The sequence below is a fragment of the Alternaria alternata genome (assembly GCF_001642055.1).
Source record: "Alternaria alternata strain SRC1lrK2f unplaced genomic scaffold CC77scaffold_22, whole genome shotgun sequence".
In the NCBI taxonomy this organism is placed as follows: Eukaryota; Fungi; Ascomycota; class Dothideomycetes; order Pleosporales; family Pleosporaceae; genus Alternaria; species Alternaria alternata.
Genome location: NW_017306211.1, coordinates 204,743 through 226,671, shown reverse-complemented (window position 1 = coordinate 226,671; position 21,929 = coordinate 204,743). Strand labels below are relative to the sequence as shown.

Sequence of the window (21,929 nt, the reverse complement as noted above, 5' to 3'; positions counted from 1 at the left end):
GATAAATAAGCGTTGCGTTTGGCTGTGATAGAAAGACACAAGGGGGACTGAAAGAAGGCAGTCATTGCCTGTTCCTAGGGAGAATTGAGGCTGCCTCACTAGTTCTTGGCGCTATCCGCATGAATGCTGACTGCAGCCTTTAGTGGGGCTAGCAGCGACTGGCACCAACTGATTAGACGCCCTCCAAGAGGCGCCGCCTCCAAAACGCTAACACGGGTTAAAAACTGGATGACCAGGATCAGCGATGACGAAGGCGGTGCTTGGCTAGACAAGTTGAGATTGACAGCATTTGCTTCACCGATGGGACATGGATGACCCTGATTTACTGAGGCTAATTGAATTCATACAGTAGTTGCTTCACCGATGGGACATGGATGACTCTGATCTACCAAAACCAATGGAGTTCGTCCTGCGTGCGAGCCTATTCGACTCAAGTCAGAAGTGCCAACAAACCAGACGATGCATACTTCAATATCTGCTCATGTTACTTACCGACGCGTCAGTCCGGTAATGTCACTTAGAGATGGAACTTGGAAGATAATACACTCGTGCCATGATTCGCTACACCTCTCACAAGGATCTTGCAGTACAATGTCAGTCGTGACGAAGATGGTAGTGACGCTTATAAGTTTTCTTTCTCTAGGTTGTGCTTGCTCGCTACCTTGAGAACCATTGGATGTCCAGCTCTGATCAAAAAGAACGAGCTTCCTTTAGCCATCAATCGCTGATTTTCTGTGATAAAGCATACCGTTGACTGTTTCTCCAGAGCCTCACCTTACTCAGGAGACGGCGCGACCAGGATTGCCGGTAATGCTAACGACGACTAGGAGCCTATACATCTCTGACTACACGATACTATGTATCGGTGATGCAATATGATTGTTGACGATCGCCTTGGACTTCAGCGACAGGATTGTGTGGTTTAGGCCGCTGCTGCGGCGATATGACGCATTGCCATACGTAGGTATAGCAAATTTCATCCTCCACAGAAGTTACAGCCTACGCTGTCTTTCGACAAGGAAACTTACAAGGACAGATAGTGTTGTAGTCTTCTAAGTTTTCTAGATATATCCTTATTGTTCTTAGTATGCTCTATTGTAGTTGCGCACTGCTAATGTTTTTTTCACATCAAGATTGCCATCCAGCCTTCTATTCGATCAGTACGGAGGATGGGACGGTCAGAGTAAGAGACGTGGTGACATCAAGCCAACCGAGTGAAGATTAGTGACACGATAATATCCAGCAGCTCCAAATACAACGTGGACAACGCATAGATACGGCGTAAGACGCCTGATCTCCAGACTAGTCAACAATCAAGCCAAGCAAGCTGGGACGACCAGCTTGGTTTGGCTTAATAGCTCTCTCGAAATGACCAGACTGAATTGATTAGATTAATAGAAGCCACCTTCCTAAGTAGGTAACTAACTAGCCTAATTAAGTAATAGATCTACAAAATTCTTCAGCTTGGCTTGATTGATCCAAAATTTCGGGAAAAAATCTTGAGATTGGCTTGATTGTTGACATCTCTGCTGATCTCCACACCGATTCCTTCTCATTCGGCAATACTTGAATCAACATCCCAACCATAGTCTGCCTGTATCAGGTTCTCGGCCTTTCCAGATCAGTTGCGCAGTAGCGAGAATGGTTCAGGCTGGTGTTTCGTGGGATCCACAATGGTTCATCTTAGCGTGCAATGTAAATTCATACTTCAATGAAGTATCCTTGCCTTCGTCCTAGCCAAACACACATATATGCACGTTATGGTCGTTCTCATCTCTGAGCTTCCCGCCCAACATGTGGCGCAAGCAAGGTTGCTCTCTTCCCAAAGTTAACAAGTGGATTTCACAACCACAGTACCACGCCGAGAACCACGGTAGCAAAGAAAGTCAGGTATGAGAATGAGTGACTTCAGGCAATCGCTATAAATCAGCAGCACCTCACATCCAGATTCTATAAAGAGAACAAGAAACCTTCTATACAATAACTTTGAACCAATGGAAATTCACCACCCAAACTTCTCCACCTGAACATCAACATCCCTACCCTTCCAAATCAACCCCGCACACGTATTCCTCACATCCCTCACCAACCCATCCGGCCCACTAACCACAACCCCACTCCTCGCACCCTCCTCCTCCGCTTCCACCCACTCCCCAACAATCCCACCCGCATCCGGCCTCCCCGCCAGACTCGTCGGCGGCGAAATAACCACATCAGCGCCCCAATCCTCCAACTCCTTCAGCTTATCTTCCGGAATCCAAAGCCTATGGTCAGGCGAATGTGTTATCCACAGCAACTTTACTTTTCTCAGAGGAGTCTTTGATGACGAAGAACAAGTCGTCTCGGAGTCATGTTGTGATGATCTAGGCTGTAAGAGAGCGTAGAGGAGGGGATAGGCAACTGCTATGCCGGACCCGCCTGCGACCAGTATAGCTGTTGAAGAGGATTCCAGGAGATCGAGGGCGTGGGACGAGCCGTAGGGTCCATCGAGGCGGATACGCAGGTGTTGGGTTGAGAGCTGGGATTGTCGTGCGTGCTGGAGGAGGGTGTGTGTGAAGCCTGATGGGGCCTGTGGGCGAATTAGGAGGGAGAACCAAGCATGCTTTTCTCCTTCCTGGTCATCATCTCGCGTTGACATTGACGGAGTCTGTGTGGTTGGCGCGGCGGAGAAGATGGTAAAAGGGTGAGATTGGATAGCGTGTTTGCGGGACAGACTCGGTACAGAGATGAAGATGTGTTCGTTTGGTTTCCAGCCTTGCTTCATGTTGTTGTTGCCCAGGACCCCGGCTATCTTATTCTTGGTATCGACTTGCCAGTTTGCGGATAAGAGGAGTGTTTCGTCGTCTTCGAGAACCGTGAGCGTAGCAGCATGTGTGCTAGATTTCAACCACATGCGATAAACCACGCGGTCGACAATCCAAATGGCAAGGGACACGCCCACGTACGGCCGCGAAGTATGGTGATGGAACCATAGGAAGACCAGGCCAGCAACTTGGAGCACAATGTGCAGACCCAAAAATACCTCGTACCACCTCTTCCTGAAGCTGCCCAGACTCGTAAAGTAAATCACCTCATACGCGACCAGCGCTGCCAAACCCAACAGCACCACCCGGTTGAACAGGAATTTCGCCAGCGTGAAACCCAAATGTCGCAGCATGCCATACCATGTGGCCACCATGCCGAGGAAGTGCAGGAACGCTTCCAAACACACCAGCTCCCCTACTCTTCTATGCAAGATATTCAGACTCTCGTACGAATATCCCGTCAACCGTTTTATCGGCTGGTTCTTCGCGGCGAGGAGGTAGAGGAGCGGGAGGTTTGCGATGAAGATGATTCCGCAGCGGTCGGCAAAGACGAAGAGGTACATGAAGGAGAGTGGCATGCGGTACAAGTTGTAAAAGATGTTGAGGGCTATCCAAGCGACGACAAGTAAAGAGACGGCGTTTGTAGGGAGGGTCTTGTTGACGACGGGGATGCGCGGGGGTTGGTATTGGAGGAGAGATTTGACAAAGTAGTATGGAGTCCATACTCCAAGTCTCTTTCGTTGCGGTCGCGATCGCTCGGGGACGGGAAGGAGAGGGCTTGATTCATCGGCATGGGCGGAGTTTAATTTCTTCGCGGCGGCGGTGGTATCCGGGGGTGTCGCGTTTCCTTCAATCGTACTGCTCGAGCTACTCCAAACTTCATCTTCTTCGTGCGCGGCCCCATCAGCTTGCTTCGCTATCCGTTGCCTCTTCCGCCTGTACAATACAACCTTCTCCCCCCAGTGCCACGCCGTAAACACTCCCAATACACCCAGCAACACCAGATTATACGTATTCAGAAACCTCCGACTGAACAATATAGCCTCGACCAGTTTGCGGAACCGCGGGTCTTTGCCCGGGTCATCAGGATCGGTAAGGTCGCCGCCGCCGCCAGCCGCTTTAGAGGCGTCGTAGTCGTGTGCGAACCACGGGGTTTCGGTTGACGCAGTCGCTGTCAGAGCGAATCTGAGGGCGTCGCGTAGCCATGGCGGTGTCGTGTCCATGGTGGGTGATGTTCTACATGTGGGGTGCAAGATGTTTGGATGAGCAGCGGCATGGCATGGCATGTCAGATGGTAGTGTTCCAGTTTCCCCACATGCGACCCGCGTCATCTACGCACGCGCGTGCGCGGGTTATCATGTGGCTGCCGATAAGCTTATCGAGAGGTGCCGAGGCATCCATAGTTCCATTTCGACGGCATGTACTCTTGCGAATGGAAGCTCCAGGTCCAGATTTACGGTCTTCTATACGACGGTGCTAGAGAATAGAGAAGAAGGCTCTGTAGTCGACACGATTTTATTCAAGATGACGTCGATCCATGTCCGTCTACTAACTTCACAACCATCAACATCTATTTGTTTGCCCAGTTGGCCTTCTCCTTTGCTGCAAATGCCGTCATTCCAATCTTCTGATCCTCGCTTCCAAATAGTCCATGGAAAACCCTCCTCTCATACTCGACACCCTCCCGAATACCCAGTTCCTGACTCTTATTCACGACTTCCTTGGCCGCCTTGACAGCAATCTGGCTATACCCCGCAATCTTCTCCGCCGTCGCAATAGCACCATTTACACACTCCTCAGGCGTCTCGAACACCTTGCTAACAAGCCCCCACTCGCTAGCCTGCTGCGCAGTAATGTTGTCGCCGGTAAGAATGACCTCCATAGCCCTCGACTTTCCAATCGCCTTGGTCAGACGCTGTGAGCCACCCGCACCGGGTATGACGCCTAGTTTGATCTCGGGTTGTCCAAAGACGGCTTTGGGGCCTGCGTACATGATGTCGCCCATCATGGCGAGTTCGCAGCCTCCACCCAGCGCATATCCATTCACAGCCGTGATCAGAGGCTTCTTGAGGAAGGTGATGAGGTCGGACCAGGATTCTATAAAGTCTTTACCGTATGCGTCGCTGAAAGTGAGGTCCTTCATTTCTTTGATGTCGGCACCTGCTGCAAAGGCTTTTTCAGAGCCGGTGAGGACGATGGCGCCGATGGACTTTTCGGATTGGAAGTCGCGGAGGGCTTGGTTGATTTCGAGGATGAGTGGGGTGGAGAGGGCATTGAGGGCCTTGGGGCGGTTGATTTGGACTTGGGGGCGTGGGTCAGATACTATTTTTCATAGAGTATGGCGATGGCAACATACTCAAGCCAACGCCAGGCTTAGCCTCCGACACAAGCAGATGCTCGAATGACCTCTGCGTGGCATATCCCCTTAGGAGTCTGGGTAGACCCGTTGACCGGAATTGAGACGCCGCTCTTGGTGTTGATCGTAGTGCCTGCATCTTGAGTGTAGTGAATTGAGCTCCGACTTGCAGTCCAGCTCAGGCAACAAGTATTTACATCGGAAGAGTGGATGTGTGAGCTCAGAAGCTACCATACAGGTGGGTAGTATCGGCACCTCGGCAAAGTCGCGCAACGCCCGCCAAAAGATGCCCGTCATCCCACCTTGCGCTAGGGGAAGCTACGTTGGTCCAAGCGCCGGGGCGGCGATCTAAGCCCCAGCCTTGCGACGTATTGATGTTCGCCGTTGAACTTTTGACACGATACCCTCAACAAGAACGTCGCCTCTTCACTCACCCGCATCGCCCCGCGCGCACACACTCGACTCCCCGCCGTCGCCATCTCCATCTTACCACCCCACACCTCCAAGTGAGACAGCGACAGCAGCCATGGACTCCCCCGAACCAGACACCCCTTTCAGCGCCGTCACGGCGCAAACCACAAAATACGGCCGCATCTTCCAGACCTACCTCGACAAGTCAACGCCCTACACTCCCTACAGATGGGGCGGCACAGGCTTCCTCTTCTTCCTCTTCGGCCTGCGCATCTTCTTCGCACAGGGCTGGTACATTGTTGCCTACTCGCTAGGCATCTACCTCCTCAACCTCTTCCTCGCCTTCTTGTCCCCCAAGTTCGACCCCGCGCTCGAGCAGGATGAGGGCATGGAAGACGGGACCGCGGGTGCAAGTGGACTGCCTACCAAGGAGGATCAGGAGTTTAGGCCCTTTGTGAGGAGGCTGCCCGAATTCAAGTTTTGGTACTCAACCACAAAGGCCATTGCCATTGGATTCTTCTGCAGCTGGTTCGAGATATTCAATCTGCCGGTTTTCTGGCCGGTGCTGGTGGTGTACTGGTTGATTCTTTTTGGGTTGACGAGTAAGTGGGAATCGGAGATGCATTCACACGAGTATTGGGCGAGGCTAACAGCGTTCTAGTGCGACGACAGATTCAGCATATGATCAAGTACCGCTACGTCCCTTTTACCGTCGGAAAGACACGGTACTCCGCCAACTAAGTCGTTCGACTTCGACCGACCGTCTACTTTCACTTCGTCGGATTATGGTCCTCTATATTGGGAGGGAAGGCTATTATTCAAGACATGGGCGCTTTTTTTCTTTAGGTCGGCAATAGACTTCGGGCTCTCATGTCCGCAACTCGGGGTTGCTATGCTATAAGGAGAGGGTGCTGGCACGATAACGGCTGATGTGTACACGTAGCAGGAAGCATGCCAAGATGCTATATCTTTAATATTGAGAAAAGATAAACACCATTATGCACGCGTGCACAGTTGAACATGGCACGCAAAGAAATGAATTCTAGGTATCTAGCAACAAGATCGACTAATTTGGGGGGAGAACAGCTCTGATGTGCAAAGAAAAGGAACGATGGATAGCCCACCCATGCTATGAGACAAGGCCACAAACAAGAGGCCGAGAGAGGCAGGGAACCAAGCCTACTCCATACGCAGAGCTGGAGCCTCCAGTTTCAACTCAGCCAAACTCGTTTTCCTCAGCCGCGGCGACCCCACTTTGACATCCTCATGTCCAATCCCCGCCTCCTTTGTGCATATCCACGTCGACGCATACATATTCACACTTATCGAAACGTTAGCAAACTACCCTCCACCGCTACCAAGGATCAAAACTTACCGATCGATACAACTACCCGGCACCCTAACCGCCACCCTCTTAGCCCCAAACCCATTCTCAGTAAACACCTTGATATACCACGGCTCCAGCCCCGCACTCCTCAGCATCACCCTTCCCTTGACCTTTAACGCGCGATTCAGTGCTCTAATCTGCTTGACCGCCTGGTTCCCCTGCGGCGGGAACCAATCCATACTATCCATGACGACGACAATGGTCAACGTCGCCGGTCTCATTCTACTAATCACCTCTGAGATTTCATCCGTGTGGATGCGCAGGCCGTTGAAGGCGGCTGGTTTACTGAGCTTGACGTGGGATTTCGGGGACAGGTAGGTGGGGTGCGAGGTGGGTGTGTAGTGGCCGAGGAGGGTGAGGAGGTAGTAGTGGTTTGATGTGGAGAGGAGCGTTGTGTTGATTACGGGCTCGAAGGTGTTGAGGACGTATTCGTAGATTGCGTTTCCGCTGCTGCTTTTCAGGGCGTCATCGGAGGGTTCTTCGTGGAAGGCCATGTAGTCGGCCGCCGAATCCTTTTTCGCGTGTTGTTGTGACGGCGATGATGGCACGTCGAAATCGTCCGTCTTTTTGAAGTCTGCTTCGATGACGGCTCGTTGGGCGGGCGGTACGCCGAGGGCTTTCCAAAGCCACTTTTCGTTTCCGAGTATGGCCCAGGTGAGGATTTTGGAGTGGAGAACGGTTTTGATGGAGCGTTGCCAGATTTCTCGTTGTTCGTTTAGGGTTTGTGCGGTGCAGAGTTTGCGGACGTCAGATGTCATGCCTAGGATGTGGAAGAGCCAGGCTGACATTGTGATGGCGTTGCCCGAACCACCAGAGTAGTATAGACCCTTTGACGAACGAGCTGAGAAGACGGAGGGGCCATTGTGCAGCCAGAACTGGAAAGCTTCGGACGAGAGGTGAGGGCTGAGTTTCTGGATCAAGAGGTTGTGGAAGTCCGGGTGCTTGCCTTCGCCAAAGAGTTTCCAGACGTCTTGGTAAGGAAGGGCTGTGAAAGCGGCTACTTTGAGCTCGAGAAGGTGGTTTTGGCTGGGGTTAAGGTCGACGGCGTGGACACGCCGGCAGTTTTCTAGACAGAAGGCTAGGATGTTGTCGCCGGCTGAGCCAATAGCAAGGACGACGTCGTTGGAAGTGGGTTTGAGAAGGCGCATATCTGCTACGTCGTCTTCCCAGGTGAAGGCGTAGATGTAGGAGTTGTTGAAACGGGTATGCTTGGGAAGGGCGGAATCGTAATGGATGCGCCAGTGGTGATTCTGGTACCATGTTGCTGGAAGAGGTAGACTGGATTGGAGGTTCACGACTGCGGATTCGTAGGCTTTTGAATGTACTTCGACGTCCGCCTGTGTAGCTCCTGTTTGTAGGTCAAGAGCCGTAAGGTAGGGCGATTCGGTAGCGGCCGCATCGATCTCAGCAAGCTTCTGTGTAGACGCGCCATGTTCTTTCGAGCAGCCAAGCCAGATGAAGTAAGGGAGCTTGATGCCAGTGCCGAAGAAGTTGTTGCGAGCATTTATACTGAGGACCGTGCCAAACCGGTACTCAAGATAATCCTACGAACTGTCAGAAGTTGTTCTTGTATCGCAGAGAATCGACATACTCGTCGCGCAGGCTCAAGATTTACGCGGTCAATTTCAAACCATGTCCGCCAGAATACACGTGAGATCCACATGCAGTGACGATCGATAGCACCGCCCATGTAGTTTCTACCCATGAAGTCGACCTGGTTCTGTACGTAGAAGTCGACAACGCCGATAACGCCATTAGGACTCATCAAGCTATCAATCGAGTCGATGACGGGGTAGAACTCGGGTATCATGCTCAAGGCATAGCTCATGGTGACGAGTTCAGCACCACCGGCATCTGCGTTCTCGTCGAGGTCGCGAACAGTTTGACCTTGAGAGATTATCTCCTTGCGCTCGTAGGCTTGCGGTTCGTGTTCATGAAGGCGAAATGCACGCGCATCCTGGCAGATGACCTTGACATTTGTCCAGCCGAGGCGGGCAAAGCGTTTCCTGGCCATCTCACACAGTGAAGGAGAGAGGTCGACGACATCTGCGATCATCAGTAATGCTCTACTTGTTGATTTCAGCCTGACTCACACACTGCGCGGAAGAAGCTTGCTACTGGTACGAAAGCATTCATCTGCTCAACACTATACTCTTGTTAGGTAGCAAATCTCAAAGTTGATGACTGTGCGATTACTTGTGACCAGTTCCTCCGCCAATCTACTCTTGTCAGCATACCAACCAACCCGAATCCTTATTGCTACGTACATCAACCCAGACAGGGCGCTGCGAGATCAAGTTCGCTTCTGTACGGTGCTTCAGTTGCGCAGCGACCAGCCCCAACATATCCTCACGACCCCGAAGAAGCTTAAGGCGCGTGGCATCGTAGACATCAGCCTGAGCTTTGTAGAAACTTTCCTATCCATTCGGTTAGACAATATCCAAACTTCCTCTGTTCCGTCAATCTCACCAAAGCATCCTGCTGGCTCCCAGATCCGTCGCCAGTGTGCGGCTTCAAGAAGCACCCATAGATGAATTTGAGGTATGCTTCAAACGTGCTCGGCGCCTGCTCTTTACTCCTTGGCCTGAACGCAAGAGCAAAGACGACGGCAAGAAACACGCCGACGACACACAGAGTAACAGTAAGTTGGTGAAACGGGTCACGCGGAACAAAGGTTGAAAGGCCCAGCATAGCTGCGACGTTGCAACAAGACAAGACAAGACAGCTCGAAGCAATGATCAGACAAGAGACGAAGGGAAAGAGGTAAACACAACAAAGCAAAAAAGAAACCCCACAACCACAATGGAGGGGTTATATGAGAACGCATTCCGAGAGACATGGGCATCATTCCGACTTCGGGTTCGTCATACTGCATGTCCAAATGATGGTAGACCAGTCACCCCATTGGGCGAGGCATCGTCTTCATGTCTCAGACAGCTATCAGCCAATGGAGCTCGCCACATGTTCTGATGATCTCGAAAAACGGCGCCTGGCAACCTGCCCGCAGATTCACCAATATTCTACCATAATGTTACGGAACTGCCTCTCGTAGACAACCCCGCTAGAGGCGGCTATGCAGGGTCTGGTAGAACCGAGAGTTTCTCCAGATCTCAAAGGGACGGAGACAACGGTCGGCCTATCAAAGAAAGGTGTTGTTGCGCGTGGGTGTGAGGTGCCTGGTGTTGAGGTAGCATTGTAAGGATGGTTGAGGTTGGGTGGTTGGCATGGGAGCCAATGAGGAGTGGCGAGGGAGGGCGTGCCAAATCCACTGACGGGAATGCAGGGACGGGGTTGTTGCGCTTCGAGAACGTGTGGGCGTAGCGCGACTCCACGACATGGCTCGGCCTTGTTGCCTCCATGCAAGTCACTTTGGATTATCTGGTGCGCGAGGCGACGATCCGGAGGATGTCGGCATCTGCGAGCCTTGTGCAATCGCATTAGCTAAGATCTGAAGCTCAGGCTATCAATCACCGTTGGGGGTTGAGACCAGGAAGATATCCGTCTTGAGTTGGGCTTCGCGAATGTCTGAGATGATAATCATAAGCAAGAAGCAGATGTCGTTGAGGCGTAGTGCTTGTGTGATGCTCCAGCACGCGGTGATTGTCATCCACCCAGGTCCTGCAAATGTCAGCTTTCATTCTGTCACATTCTTTTCGGGTGACTGTCGTGTTGGAAACTGATTCAGTCATCGTGAGTATCATGATAGAAGTAGGCGTACTGTGTGCGGCCCTCGTTCTTCATGAAGTGTGCTGTTCACGAGGCATCCAACCCAAAAGTCACGCTAGATGACTGCGACCCAACCTTGTTATTCGTAATCGTCATTCCCGCTATGGTACTATGCTGAAGGTCTAAGTATTATTACAAGCCTGGCATTCGAGTGCAAGCCACCACCATTCAACCACACCTTAAGCGTAGAAGTTGACCGTGTCCTTCTTCTTAGCCTGCACCTCAGCAATAGCATCAACGTAATGCTCGTGACTAATCTTCTGGTGACCAGTCCGGAGAGCGATCATACCAGCCTCGACACACACAGCCTTCAGCTGCGCACCACCGAACTCGTCGGTACTACGCGCCAACTCTTGCCAGTTGACAGCGTCGTCAACCGTCATCTTCCGCGAGTGGATGCGCATGATCTGTGCACGAGCCTCCTCGTTGGGTAGCGGGAATTCGATCTTCCTGTCCAGACGTCCAGAACGTAGCAGAGCGGGATCCAAGACGTCGACTCGGTTCGTCGCAGCAAGGACCTTAACACGGTCGTCTGAGGCGAAACCATCCAACTGGTTCAGCAACTCCAACATGGTTCGCTGAACTTCCCTGTCTCCGGACTTCTCGGAATCGAATCGCTTTGTACCGACGGCATCCAACTCATCGATGAAGATGATTGAGGGGGCCTTTTCTTTCGCCAGAGCGAAGCAGTCACGGACCAACTTTGCACCGTCACCGATAAACATCTGTACGAGTTGTGGACCGGCGAGCTTGAGGAACGTGGCGTCGGTTTGCGCAGCGCAGGCTCGCGCGAGAAGAGTCTTTCCGGTACCAGGAGGGCCGTACATCAGTGCACCTGTAATGGTTAGTTGTAGTCGCGGAATGAGCGTAGGAACTACTCACCCTTTGGCGCCTTGATGCCAATCTTCTTGAATCGCTCAGCCTCCTTCATAGGCCAGACTACAGCCTCGACAAGCTCCTCAATCTGCTTGTCCAGACCTCCGACATCAGTGTACTTCTCAGTCGGCTTCTCGTCAACTTCCATAGCCTTCACCCGACTGTCGTACTCTGCGGGTAATGTATCGAGAACGAGGTATGAGTCCTTGTTCACACCAATGAGGTCACCGGGCTTGAGCTTCTCGTGATCGACTAGTCCGATGAGGGGCAAGAAGATGGTCTGTCGCGTAGAGGTCTTGATAACGGCCGACTTGCCGACGCGGGTGGCGTCTAAATCGATGTTTGCTCCCTCCTCAGCGGCTTCTTCGGTGACGTCCAGATCGAGAATCTCGACGACGTTTCCAACGAGATAGGGCAGTTGTCTGTGAGATGTAAGTCTGTTGTTCGAAACACCGCCACGCGGGGCCGACAGCGGTCACATAGATGTCATACCTATTGTTCTCGATCTTCTCTAGGTTGTCCTTGATCTTCTCGTTCATTGAGGCCTTTTCGTGTGTGAGTCGTTGGTACTCGCTCTTCATGATGCGCATGTCATTCTCCAGTAACCGCCTTCGTGCAACGATGTCTCGTGTGCTTGAGTTGAGGATCTCCTCGTCGAGCTGCTCCTCCTCTGGCTCTGCATCCTCCATCTCTGCATCGCCATCGGCCTTCTTTCCTTGTTTGTCTCCGTCTTTCTTATCATCGTCCTTCTTCTCTTCCTTCTCGTGGCGCTCGATGTCGTCGAGATCTTCGAGTGTAGACATGGTGGCGGTCTTATCTGGGTGACTTTACGCGGGTGTGGTGAGAGGAGATGGATGAGCGAGTGCAAGAGTGGTTGTGGAGAGTGACGCCGATAGTGAAGTTGTTGTTGTGCGGCGGTGATGTGGAGCTGTAGAGGCAGCTATGGATTACGAAGGTACGCACGGTGAGCACCTTAGCTCCGATTGTCTTGGCATCTGTCACGCCGATCCGTCGCGAAACACGTTGCAGCAATAATAGTGTATTACAGATGTCGCGTTCGTCTGCGAGGGTGATTGCTTGATGAGCTATATCTGGTATATGATGTGCGCATGAGATTAGGGTTCGACGGTGTGCTTCTCTACAACGAAAGCGCGTGCAAGTATTCATTCAAGACGTAGTCGCTGGTGCCTTTCGAAGAAGAAACTATACCGACTACCTCCGGATTCCTGTGCATAACTATAAATGACTCCTGTCACCCTCATTTTTATACTGCATCACAGGGAAGAAGTGAACATCTCTTTTCACGGTAATAGTTCCACCTACTACAGTAGAGCATATTAAGAACAATATGGATATACGTAGGAAACCTAGAAGACTGCAACTCCACCTGTCTTTATAAGTTTCCTTGATGAAAGGAAATACAGGCTGTAAAATAGAAAGTGTTAGTTCTGGGCCATTCTAGACTGTTCCTTGTATGAGGTGTGTTGTTCTTAGGACATAGACAGTGGGGCAAGCCGGAGCACTCAACCACACTGCGTTTTTTGTCGGGTTATATTTTACATACGTCTTCAAAATCTCATCCATCTCCCTCGGGCACCTTGGCCTAATGGTAAGGCGTTGCTTTCCGGTGGCAAAGATTGTGGGTTCGAGTCCCACAGGTGTCGTTTATTTATTTTTTTGCATTTTTTTTGGGTAGTCCGTCTGATCATGGACCGACCTTTGCGATTGCGCTTGTTGTTTTGGGCTTGGTGGTCCATGTCGTTATCGCCATCGTCGTCGACTGCGACACTGCTCGTGGATCGACTCTTACGCTTTTTGCAGTGAGTTACGGCGACATCTCCGTCACTATCGAGAGCACCTAGTCGCTCGTCTGGTGCCTCCGTTGCTTGGAATTGATTGCGGCTGCGCCTGGCAGAAGTAAATCGCGTTCCCAACAAGACTGCCTTGACGACTGACGTAGACTTCGCCAATTCGACAGGGAATGCTGTGTCTTGAATCATGTTTGCAAGAGCTTTGGTTGGAGTTTCGTCTGATATGGCGGCTCCAAGCAAATCGTGTTCGGTCGCGTATGCAAGCACGTACTTCCGCACGTCCTTGCGCTCTTCCGTACAAAAAAAATGTTAGGTCACTGCATGGCATCGGTGCTACGGCTCGGAAACTTCATGATCTATTCTACAAGGTGATGTTGGATAGTCGTTGTGATTTTTTTGGTCGTTGCTATGTTGAATCTCGTCTCTTTTTGCCTCTCATCGATGCAAAGTACTTCTTGCTGCTACAACAAATTGTATTAGAGCTGTATAAATATATACAGAGAGTCCAGAAGTCTACAATGATTAATCTTTATAATCGATCTTGTTAGAAGCTAGTGTACGCTGTAAGGTAGAGCTTATTATCTCTACCTATTCGGTTTTCCTCTGGTATGAGGTGCGAGGACATTGGGACTAGCACAAATCCAGCATAGCTTCAACAATGTGGCTGAACGAGATTCTTCGTATCCGACTTGTAGCTCCAAGATATGGCCGAGGTCACGTTAGGTGGTTGAAGAGCATACCCGTGCTAATGCTACTTCGCAACCACCCGACCTCCGAGCTTCTTCGCCAGTACACACAAGTCTCCAAGCTCTACTTGCACTTAGTACTGCTGCATCCTAGCGCAATTCTTGTGCACCACAAGTCTCATCTCGCCTTGTTAATACCCAAGAACTGAATGTCATGTTCTCGGCAAGAGCACTCCGGTGCGCTCATGTTCCGAATGTCGCCCGGCGTACTGCGCTTCATCCATTATACAAAAAGGTCGGTTTCAGCGCGTGTTCGAAGTCTTCTACAACGCTAATCAGACGACTAGACTTCAATCCGTCTGAGTTCGTCATCCAGTACTGGCGCGACTGTAGGGAAAGAGCAGAACACTCAAGTTGACGCACAAACCGCATCTGCCAGTTCCACAGCCCAAAAGCAGCGCACCCAAGATGTTGCGGAAACCAAAACTCCCCAGCAAGAAAAAGTCGAAGCACTCAAGCCCAGAACAGACCGTCTCGACGAATACCTTGGTGTAGAGAACATGAACAAAGCCAAGGAATTGAGCACATTCACTAAACTGCTAGCCTATGAGCTCAACAAGATTTACGGTCACCAACGCTTTCTCAAGAGACTCTTGAGAGGCATGTACAGAGTGCGAGATCATCCCTTCACGCCTCCAGGCGGGCGAGTGAACATCCCTCGGACAGAGTTCCGTGAGGACAAGCTCTATGTCGACTCGCGACTAATACCGAATATTTGGTTGCGGGATAATTGCCAATGCGGAAGTTGCATGCACGACACTACCAAGCAGCGACTGATTGACACGTTCTCTATACCCAAGGATATCTCGATCAAATCACACTGGATCGAGGGTGAAGGAGAAGATCCCACATTCAAGATTGAGTGGAGTGACGGCCACGAGAGCAGATACCTGCGCTCTTTCCTGGCTCAAACCACCACTACTGAGGACTTCAAAGCCATTCAGCGCCAAGGACTTGTCGAACTCAACCTATGGGATTCAAGAATCGCCTCCAACCCCCCAACACAGGCATACCACCACGTGATGAGCCGCGATCCCAAAAAACTTCTGAGGAAGATCCGCACACATGGATTTTGCTACGTCGACGGAACACCTTCTGAAAATCCTTTGTTCACAAAGATGTTACTGGAGAGGATTTCTTTCATTCGTGAAACGCATTATGGGGGCTTCTACGACTTTACTGCGGATCTAGCATCAAACGACACAGCATACACCAACATCGCTCTCGAAGCTCACACAGACACGACCTACTTCTCCGACCCCGCGGGTCTGCAAGCCTTCCACTTGCTCTCGCACACCGACGGCGAAGGCGGCGCGAGCTTGCTCGTCGACGGATTCAAAGCCGCAGAGGAGCTGAGACAAACAGATCGGAAAGCATACGAAATCTTGTCCACGGTGAATGTTCATGCACACGCAAGTGGAAACGAGGGTATAAGTATACAGCCCTACCGCGGTTTCCCCGTCCTAGAACACGACACCGCTACCGGTGACCTCCTCCGCGTTCGGTGGAATTCTTCCGATAGAGCCTCCATCGAGCTGCCCATCGAAGAAGTCGAGACGTGGTACGATGCAGCCCGAAAATTCGACGCCATACTCAAGAAAAAGGAGAATGAGTATTGGGAACAGCTTGTCCCAGGGAGGGTACTTATCTTCGATAACTGGAGGGTGTTGCATGGGCGGAGTAGCTTTACAGGGAAGCGGAGGATTTGTGGAGGGTATGTCAACAGGGACGATTGGATAAGCAAGTTTAAGATGCTAGAGTTCGGCAGCGAAGACGTGTTGAAGGGGTTGGCTGTGAATTAGATGTGAAAAAGGAAGAAAAAAAAACTTGACAAGGTAGAAATACTGTACACAGGACATGTTTTCAGGAGCTGGTAGTGGTGTGCAAAAACGTGATGTCTGGTTCATCAGAACTTATATACACTCTGGATACCACATTGACCGTTCCCCTACGAACCCCTCGCAGCCCTTTCCTGTTCCAGCTCCAACTCGGCTTGGCGATAGTACTTGGCCGTGTCCACACCGTGGTAAGGGTGGTTGACAAAGTTTGGCCACGTGAGGACATGAGCAAATGTAGCCGCGTAACGCGAGTTCCTGTGCGCAACACCCTGCATGTACTCGGTCATCTCAGTAGTTCCGTACAGAGGCTCGCCCTTCTTGACTTTGTCGACCATTTCCCGCATGTCCATTTCGACTTCGCGGCGGTTCTCGCGGGCGCCGTAGAAACGCACTAATGTACGTGTTAGTATCCGATTCTGCGCACAGTATGGAAAGGGCACGTGTGATTTGAACTGGGTGGGGAAGTGGTGGACGTACTGCATGACCTCGAGTAGGCGAAAAGAAAGGCGCCGGTGACACCGACGGCACCGCTCAGTCGCATGATGGGAGCGAAACCGCCCTTGCCGACCATGGAGGGTGAGACCCTCTCCCAGTAAAGCATCAGTCCAGGACTCAGGGCTCCGAGCGCGGCACCGTAAGCCCAGTCCGAAGGGCGGGTATACCGCATGACTCGTTTAAAGTGTCTTCATCTAGGGTCAGTATGCGCGTGCGTTGGATATGGTAGAGGGGGCGTACGGGTCATTGTCGATGAGCTGCCATGGGTTAGCTACTGCCGTCAATTGCAGAGGGCGTGGGAGCGCAATTGACTCACAGGATACTCTCCCGTGGGGATCTTGTCCGGCACAACAGCCTGGTGCCTGACGTAGGCGTCCTGCGAAGACATGTTGGTGTTGACTTGGGTCGTCTCTACTGCCGAGTATCTTGTTGTTCGCGAAGTGAGGTTCCGACAGGCGGGCGGCAAGTGCCGCATGCGGGCTTTGGCCCTTAGTGTGGCTCTGAGCTTCGGCGCGACGCCATTGCAACTACTTTTATTTCCTTGGCGCGTCACACCCGCAACACCCATTCTCGGAACTTGTCTTTTGCGACAACAATGCGCGCCGGCTCCTTTACGTGCGCACTACAACCATCCCGACCGCGAACATGGCTATGAAAGTTGACGATATGGAGGACGTCAAGCCAACCGGCTTGACCATGGCCAACGGCGCGTCCGATGCGCCCACCGATTCGTCAAGCGTACACGCCCGCCCTACTGTCGCCGACTTGCACGGGGAGAACCATTTCGCGCAGGTGGCGAGGAAGAACTGGCTGTCCGCCAAGAAGACACCCAAAGTGCGACCCGAAGTGGTCAAGAAAGAGCTGTGGGACGAGCTGGAGAATGTCGACTTTGCATATTCGTCGCTCTTGATTCTGGAGAACCTGCAGCTGCTGGAGAGATATCTGTGGCCTGGCTTTACTGACGAGGCATCCAACTATCATGTCCTGCTGGTGGCGCTCATGGTCAATGTGAAGAGGAGGGAGAATCTGACATCCTGGGGTGAGTGCATGCGATTCCAGGTTATCGACAACACATGCTAATGGCCGCAGACCACTTTGCTAGCAAGCCCGCCGAGTTCTCCTCCTTTTTCCGCCGCATACTGTCCATGACCGTAGACCCGTCGCAGCCAAGCAAGATCCGGACACAGCTCATATCCTTTGTCATCGGCGCCTTCCAGTCGTTGGACAGCGGTCTTGTGCGAAAAGAGTGCGCCCCTCTCGTTGGCATATCGATATGGCAAAACCTCCACTCCGACGCCGTGCGCGAACAGTATTTCGAGGAACACAGCATGTTGCGCAAGGCATGGAGAGCTGCGTCCAAGCGGTTCGATGCTGGCGATGAAGCGCTACAGGCCAGGCTCCGATTCGAGCGGTCATGGATATATACACTTTTGCTCGACTTCATCGACCGGCTGTACAACACCACCAGCAGGGACGAGGCTAGGGATAACATGACCTACTGCGAGCGCTTCATGGAGCTTCTGGTAGACCTGCAGAGCCAGCTGCCAACGAGGAGATATGTCAATACGCTGCTTCAGGACTTGAATATGCTGCCAGCTATCCGATTGTCGCCAATGTACACAGACGAGGACAATGGCCTTTTCCGGGACCTGTTCGACTTGCTGTGCCACTTTACCAACTTCCCCATCGAGGACCAAACAGGGAGGCAACTGTTCAAGCTCGAGTACGATCAACAGCATTACGACACTCTGGCAAAGTTGCAGCGGACGGGTTATGCTGCCTTCCAGGAGAAGCTTCAGCTAATGGCTCTGGCAAACTACAGTAGCATTGGGAATCGGGAGGAGCTGGACGGCCATCTGCGCACACTGAGCGATAGTGAGCTCGTCGAGCTTTGCTCTCTCATGGGCCTACGGACAGAATACTCCACTACCACTTACCTGGTGCGGGATCGAGCTTTCTACATGGAGACCCTGATCGCGCTTGTCGAGCAGCGCCCTACCTTCAAGGACAACGTTCGCGAGATGCCAGTATTGCCAACTGAGAAGGTTCTCTACGAAACCACATTCCTGCGAAACGAGTCTTACGACGGATCAAGACCGCTCGCTATACCTAAGCTGAACCTCCAGTACCTGACCATGGGTGACTTTTTGTGGAGATCCTTCATTCTGTACCGCGCGGAATCATTCTATGGTATCCGAAAGGACATGGAGGACGTAGTCAAACGCGTAAAGCCCAAGGGCAGAGGCGTCAACACCAAGTTTGGCGGTGTGTCCAAGATGTCACTGCCCATAATGAAGCCCGCCATCGTCGATGTTGCACCGTCCAAGGTCGGCGAGGAGCACCCCGCATACGTTCGTGCTGAGATTATACTGGATGTCAGCCGCCTTCAATACCCAGTACGAAGGGACTGGGAACAGCTCAGGCCAGATGATGTCGTCTTCCTGCTTGCTGTCGAGGGTAAAGATGACGTACCCATGCGCAACGGTCACCGCGAGGACATCACTACTGGGGAGCAGCTCGGCCTCCACCGGATGAGATGCGCCCAGGTGGTTCACGTTCTGGATGACAAAGGACGGCCTCTTCGCGAATCAGCCCACGACAATGGGTTTGGACCTCGTGTACGCCAACGACGACTCCTCGTCAATATCGACGCCAAGCAATACAAGACCGACATGGACCAGACTGCCGAAGGAAGGCCTAACGTTTACGAACACATCAACCTCATCGTCCGTCGGAAAGGACGGGAGAACAACTTCCTGCCTATCCTGGAGTCTATCAAGCGCCTGACGCTCTCGGACATCCCAGCACCATCTTGGCTTCAAGAGGTGTTTCTAGGATATGGTGATCCTGCATCAGCAACCTACAAGCGCCTTCCGAATCGACTGAACAAGATAGATTTCCGCGACACCTTTCTGGACTGGCAGCACCTAATCGAGTCCATGCCCGGCAAATCCATCGAACCCCACGAAGAAGCACAGACATCCTTTGGGCCTCCATACGTCGTGGAATACGCTGCTGCATCCGAACCAAAACTCGCACCCCCTAAAGCGTCCAAAAAGCGGCGTCGCAATCAGGTTGAGGTAGCACAACCTCTGCATGAATCGCTTCATGTATCCTCGTACAAACCACCGAACATGGGGCCTTACCCCGCCGACACACCGAAGACGAATGCGGTCAGGTTCACGCCAAAACAAATTGAAGCCATCACTTCGGGAACGCAGCCTGGTCTTACGGTCGTGCTCGGACCACCTGGTACCGGCAAGACGGACGTTGCGACCCAGATTATATCCAATATATATCACAATTTTCCGGACCAGCGGACTTTGCTCGTTGCGCATAGCAATCAGGCGCTGAACCAGCTGTTCCAGAAGATTGTGGCGCTGGACATTGATGAAAGACATCTGTTGCGGCTGGGTCATGGCGAAGAAGACTTGGAAACCGATGTGAGCTACAGCAAGCACGGACGTGTGGAGTCGTTCCTCGAGAGGGGACAATACTACCTCTCTGAAGTTGATCGCCTAGCGAAGAACTTTGGTGCGCCTGGTGCGCATAGCAGCTCATGCGAAACAGCAGACTACTTCAACCTTGTGTATGTGAAGCCAGCGTGGACGCAGTACTGGGACTCCATCACTTCCGAGGACGTAAGCGTCGAGCAGATTGTCACCGAGTTCCCATTCAAGGACTACTTCTCCAACGCACCACAACCTCTTTTCCCCCAGGCCGCAGACCGCGAAGAGATTCTTGAGATTGCACAGGGATGTTACCGCCACATCGAGAAGGTCTTTGCCGAGCTGGAAGACATCCGTCCGTTTGAGATTCTGCGAAACCCACGCGATAAAGCAAACTACCTGCTCATAAAAGAGGCTCGCATCATCGCCATGACATCAACCCATGCCGCGATGCGCCGACAGGAGATTGCCAACTTGGGTTTCCACTACGACAACGTCATCATGGAAGAAGCTGCTCAGATTACCGAGATAGAAAACTTCATCCCGCTCGCGTTGCAAAATCCGCGGGAACAGGAGGACGGTGAGAGAGAGTTGCCGCTTCAGCGCATTGTTCTTGTAGGTGATCACCTGCAGAACAGCCCGGTGATACAGAACCTCGCTTTCCGACAGTACGCAAATCTTGAACAGAGTTTGTTCCAAAGACTGGTTAGACTGGGTGTGCCGACTATTATGCTCGACCAGCAAGGTCGTGCCCGCCCTTCCATTGCGGAACTGTACAAGTGGCGATACCCCGCCCTCTCCAACCTGCCTTCCCTCCTTTCAAACCCAGAGTTCCAAACAGCGAATCCCGGGTTCAAGCACGAATTCCAGTTCATCGATGTGGGCGACTACAAGGGCAAAGGGGAAGACCAGCCGACGCCGCACTGGATGATTAATCTGGGCGAGGCCGAGTATGCGGTTGCGCTGTTCATGTATATGCGTTTACTGGGTTATCCTGCACACAAGATTAGCATTCTCACCACGTATGCTGGTCAGAGGTCGTTGATTAATGATGTTTTGGGACACAAGTGTAAGAACAACCCGCTTTTTGGGCGGCCGAAGCATGTTAGTACCGTGGATAAGTATCAGGGTGAACAGAACGATTGTAAGTCGCTATTTTATATTCTAGAAGAGAGATGGACAGACCGCTAACATGATGTGTGTTTGCAGATATCATTTTGTCACTTGTACGAACGCGCGCCATTGGCTACTTGAGAGACATCCGACGCCTCACCGTCGCCTTGTCGCGTGCAAGACTCGGTCTGTACGTCCTCGGTCGTCGCTCCGTCTTTGAAAGCGTTTTCGAACTCAAACCGGCGTTTGACGTCTTACTCCAGCGCCCGGATAAACTCACCTTGGTCACGGACGAGATGTTTGGTGAGACGAGGCGGTCGGTTACAGAACAAGCAGAAGGAGAAGAAGAGGTGCAAGGTGCTGCTGTTATGGAAGATGTAGAGCATCTGGGCAAGTATGTGTATGAGATGACAAAGGCAAAGGTGGAGGCTATCAAGGCGAATGGCGGGCAGATGCCGAGTAGGGAGATTACTATGGGGGAGGCGGGTGTGAATGGTGGCGTCAAGGGTGAGGACCACGATGACGACGATGATGATGATAGGCCGGAGAATGTGCTGGTTCCTGAAGAAGTACCCGAGGACTTTGAGGACGACGACGATGATGATGACCAAGTCGTGGTTTAAAGCGTAGGTGGGGTTCTTGACGTTTGTGGTGGATTACATTGCGCTCGCTGGGTTGCATTTCAAAAGGCGTAATTTGTACATGTAGTTTGCCTGCAAAGTTCTTCTTTTTGGTGTGTTCGTGTAGTAGTAGTAGGAGGGGGATGCTATGATCAAGATACCATGATATCGATGCCAGTGTGGCATGCATATTTCTATTCGCTGCTTTGCTTGGGTGTATGGCATTGATGTGCAATGATCCTATACTTGAAGTGAAGTATCTCGGCTTAGTATCTATATTTGATATGGAGCTGGAGA

The 21,929-nt window shown here is 51.9% G+C and overlaps 9 protein-coding genes and 1 non-coding gene across 10 annotated transcripts; 4 read left to right on the top strand and 6 right to left on the bottom strand.

Annotated features, from left to right (window-relative positions):
* Positions 1 to 2,002: 2,002 nt before the first annotated feature.
* Positions 2,003 to 4,027, bottom strand: CC77DRAFT_1034283 (hypothetical protein; the record flags this gene model as incomplete). Its single annotated transcript, XM_018526857.1, has 1 exon — positions 2,003 to 4,027. One exon carries the CDS (start codon positions 4,025 to 4,027, stop codon positions 2,003 to 2,005), a length of 2,025 nt encoding a protein of 674 aa, XP_018381645.1.
* Positions 4,028 to 4,374: 347 nt separating this feature from the next.
* CC77DRAFT_1034282 (enoyl-CoA hydratase mitochondrial precursor) lies at positions 4,375 to 5,600 on the bottom strand (the record flags this gene model as incomplete). Its single annotated transcript, XM_018526856.1, has 3 exons — positions 4,375 to 5,105; positions 5,161 to 5,293; positions 5,595 to 5,600. The coding sequence occupies 3 exons, from the start codon at positions 5,598 to 5,600 to the stop codon at positions 4,375 to 4,377; spliced, it is 870 nt and encodes a 289-aa protein (XP_018381644.1).
* Positions 5,601 to 5,686: 86 nt separating this feature from the next.
* On the top strand, positions 5,687 to 6,312 carry CC77DRAFT_1012399 (rer1 protein-like protein; the record flags this gene model as incomplete). Its single annotated transcript, XM_018523764.1, has 2 exons — positions 5,687 to 6,173; positions 6,233 to 6,312. The coding sequence occupies 2 exons, from the start codon at positions 5,687 to 5,689 to the stop codon at positions 6,310 to 6,312; spliced, it is 567 nt and encodes a 188-aa protein (XP_018381643.1).
* A 179-nt stretch (positions 6,313 to 6,491) lies between these two features.
* CC77DRAFT_392852 (hypothetical protein) lies at positions 6,492 to 9,808 on the bottom strand. The gene is made up of 7 exons (XM_018531507.1): positions 9,428 to 9,808; positions 9,226 to 9,375; positions 9,155 to 9,177; positions 9,052 to 9,104; positions 8,550 to 9,004; positions 6,947 to 8,502; positions 6,492 to 6,892 (listed from the first exon to the last, which is right to left on the bottom strand). Exons 1-7 carry the CDS (start codon positions 9,647 to 9,649, stop codon positions 6,751 to 6,753), a joined length of 2,601 nt encoding a protein of 866 aa, XP_018381642.1. The 5' UTR covers positions 9,650 to 9,808; the 3' UTR covers positions 6,492 to 6,750.
* Positions 9,809 to 10,724, bottom strand: CC77DRAFT_392952 (hypothetical protein). Its single transcript, XM_018531508.1, has 2 exons — positions 10,636 to 10,724; positions 9,809 to 10,576 (listed from the first exon to the last, which is right to left on the bottom strand). The coding sequence occupies exon 2, from the start codon at positions 10,394 to 10,396 to the stop codon at positions 9,968 to 9,970; it is 429 nt and encodes a 142-aa protein (XP_018381641.1). The 5' UTR covers positions 10,397 to 10,576; positions 10,636 to 10,724; the 3' UTR covers positions 9,809 to 9,967.
* On the bottom strand, positions 10,490 to 12,363 carry CC77DRAFT_1078324 (26S proteasome subunit P45; the record flags this gene model as incomplete). The annotated part of the gene is made up of 3 exons (XM_018529279.1): positions 10,490 to 11,519; positions 11,567 to 11,982; positions 12,053 to 12,363. The coding sequence occupies 3 exons, from the start codon at positions 12,361 to 12,363 to the stop codon at positions 10,864 to 10,866; spliced, it is 1,383 nt and encodes a 460-aa protein (XP_018381640.1). The 3' UTR covers positions 10,490 to 10,863.
* A 789-nt stretch (positions 12,364 to 13,152) lies between these two features.
* On the top strand, positions 13,153 to 13,224 carry CC77DRAFT_t91. Its single transcript has one exon. It is a non-coding gene; the product is annotated as a tRNA-Arg (tRNA).
* Positions 13,225 to 14,617: 1,393 nt separating this feature from the next.
* Positions 14,618 to 16,197, top strand: CC77DRAFT_1078322 (Trimethyllysine dioxygenase; the record flags this gene model as incomplete). Its single annotated transcript, XM_018529278.1, has 2 exons — positions 14,618 to 14,728; positions 14,801 to 16,197. The coding sequence occupies 2 exons, from the start codon at positions 14,618 to 14,620 to the stop codon at positions 15,917 to 15,919; spliced, it is 1,230 nt and encodes a 409-aa protein (XP_018381639.1). The 3' UTR covers positions 15,920 to 16,197.
* On the bottom strand, positions 15,911 to 16,887 carry CC77DRAFT_1024115 (hypothetical protein). Its single transcript, XM_018525808.1, has 4 exons — positions 16,767 to 16,887; positions 16,691 to 16,707; positions 16,433 to 16,638; positions 15,911 to 16,346 (listed from the first exon to the last, which is right to left on the bottom strand). Exons 1-4 carry the CDS (start codon positions 16,836 to 16,838, stop codon positions 16,066 to 16,068), a joined length of 576 nt encoding a protein of 191 aa, XP_018381638.1. The 5' UTR covers positions 16,839 to 16,887; the 3' UTR covers positions 15,911 to 16,065.
* Positions 16,883 to 21,820, top strand: CC77DRAFT_997461 (hypothetical protein). Its single transcript, XM_018536515.1, has 3 exons — positions 16,883 to 17,489; positions 17,540 to 21,043; positions 21,109 to 21,820. The coding sequence occupies exons 1-3, from the start codon at positions 17,096 to 17,098 to the stop codon at positions 21,633 to 21,635; spliced, it is 4,425 nt and encodes a 1,474-aa protein (XP_018381637.1). The 5' UTR covers positions 16,883 to 17,095; the 3' UTR covers positions 21,636 to 21,820.
* Positions 21,821 to 21,929: the final 109 nt, after the last annotated feature.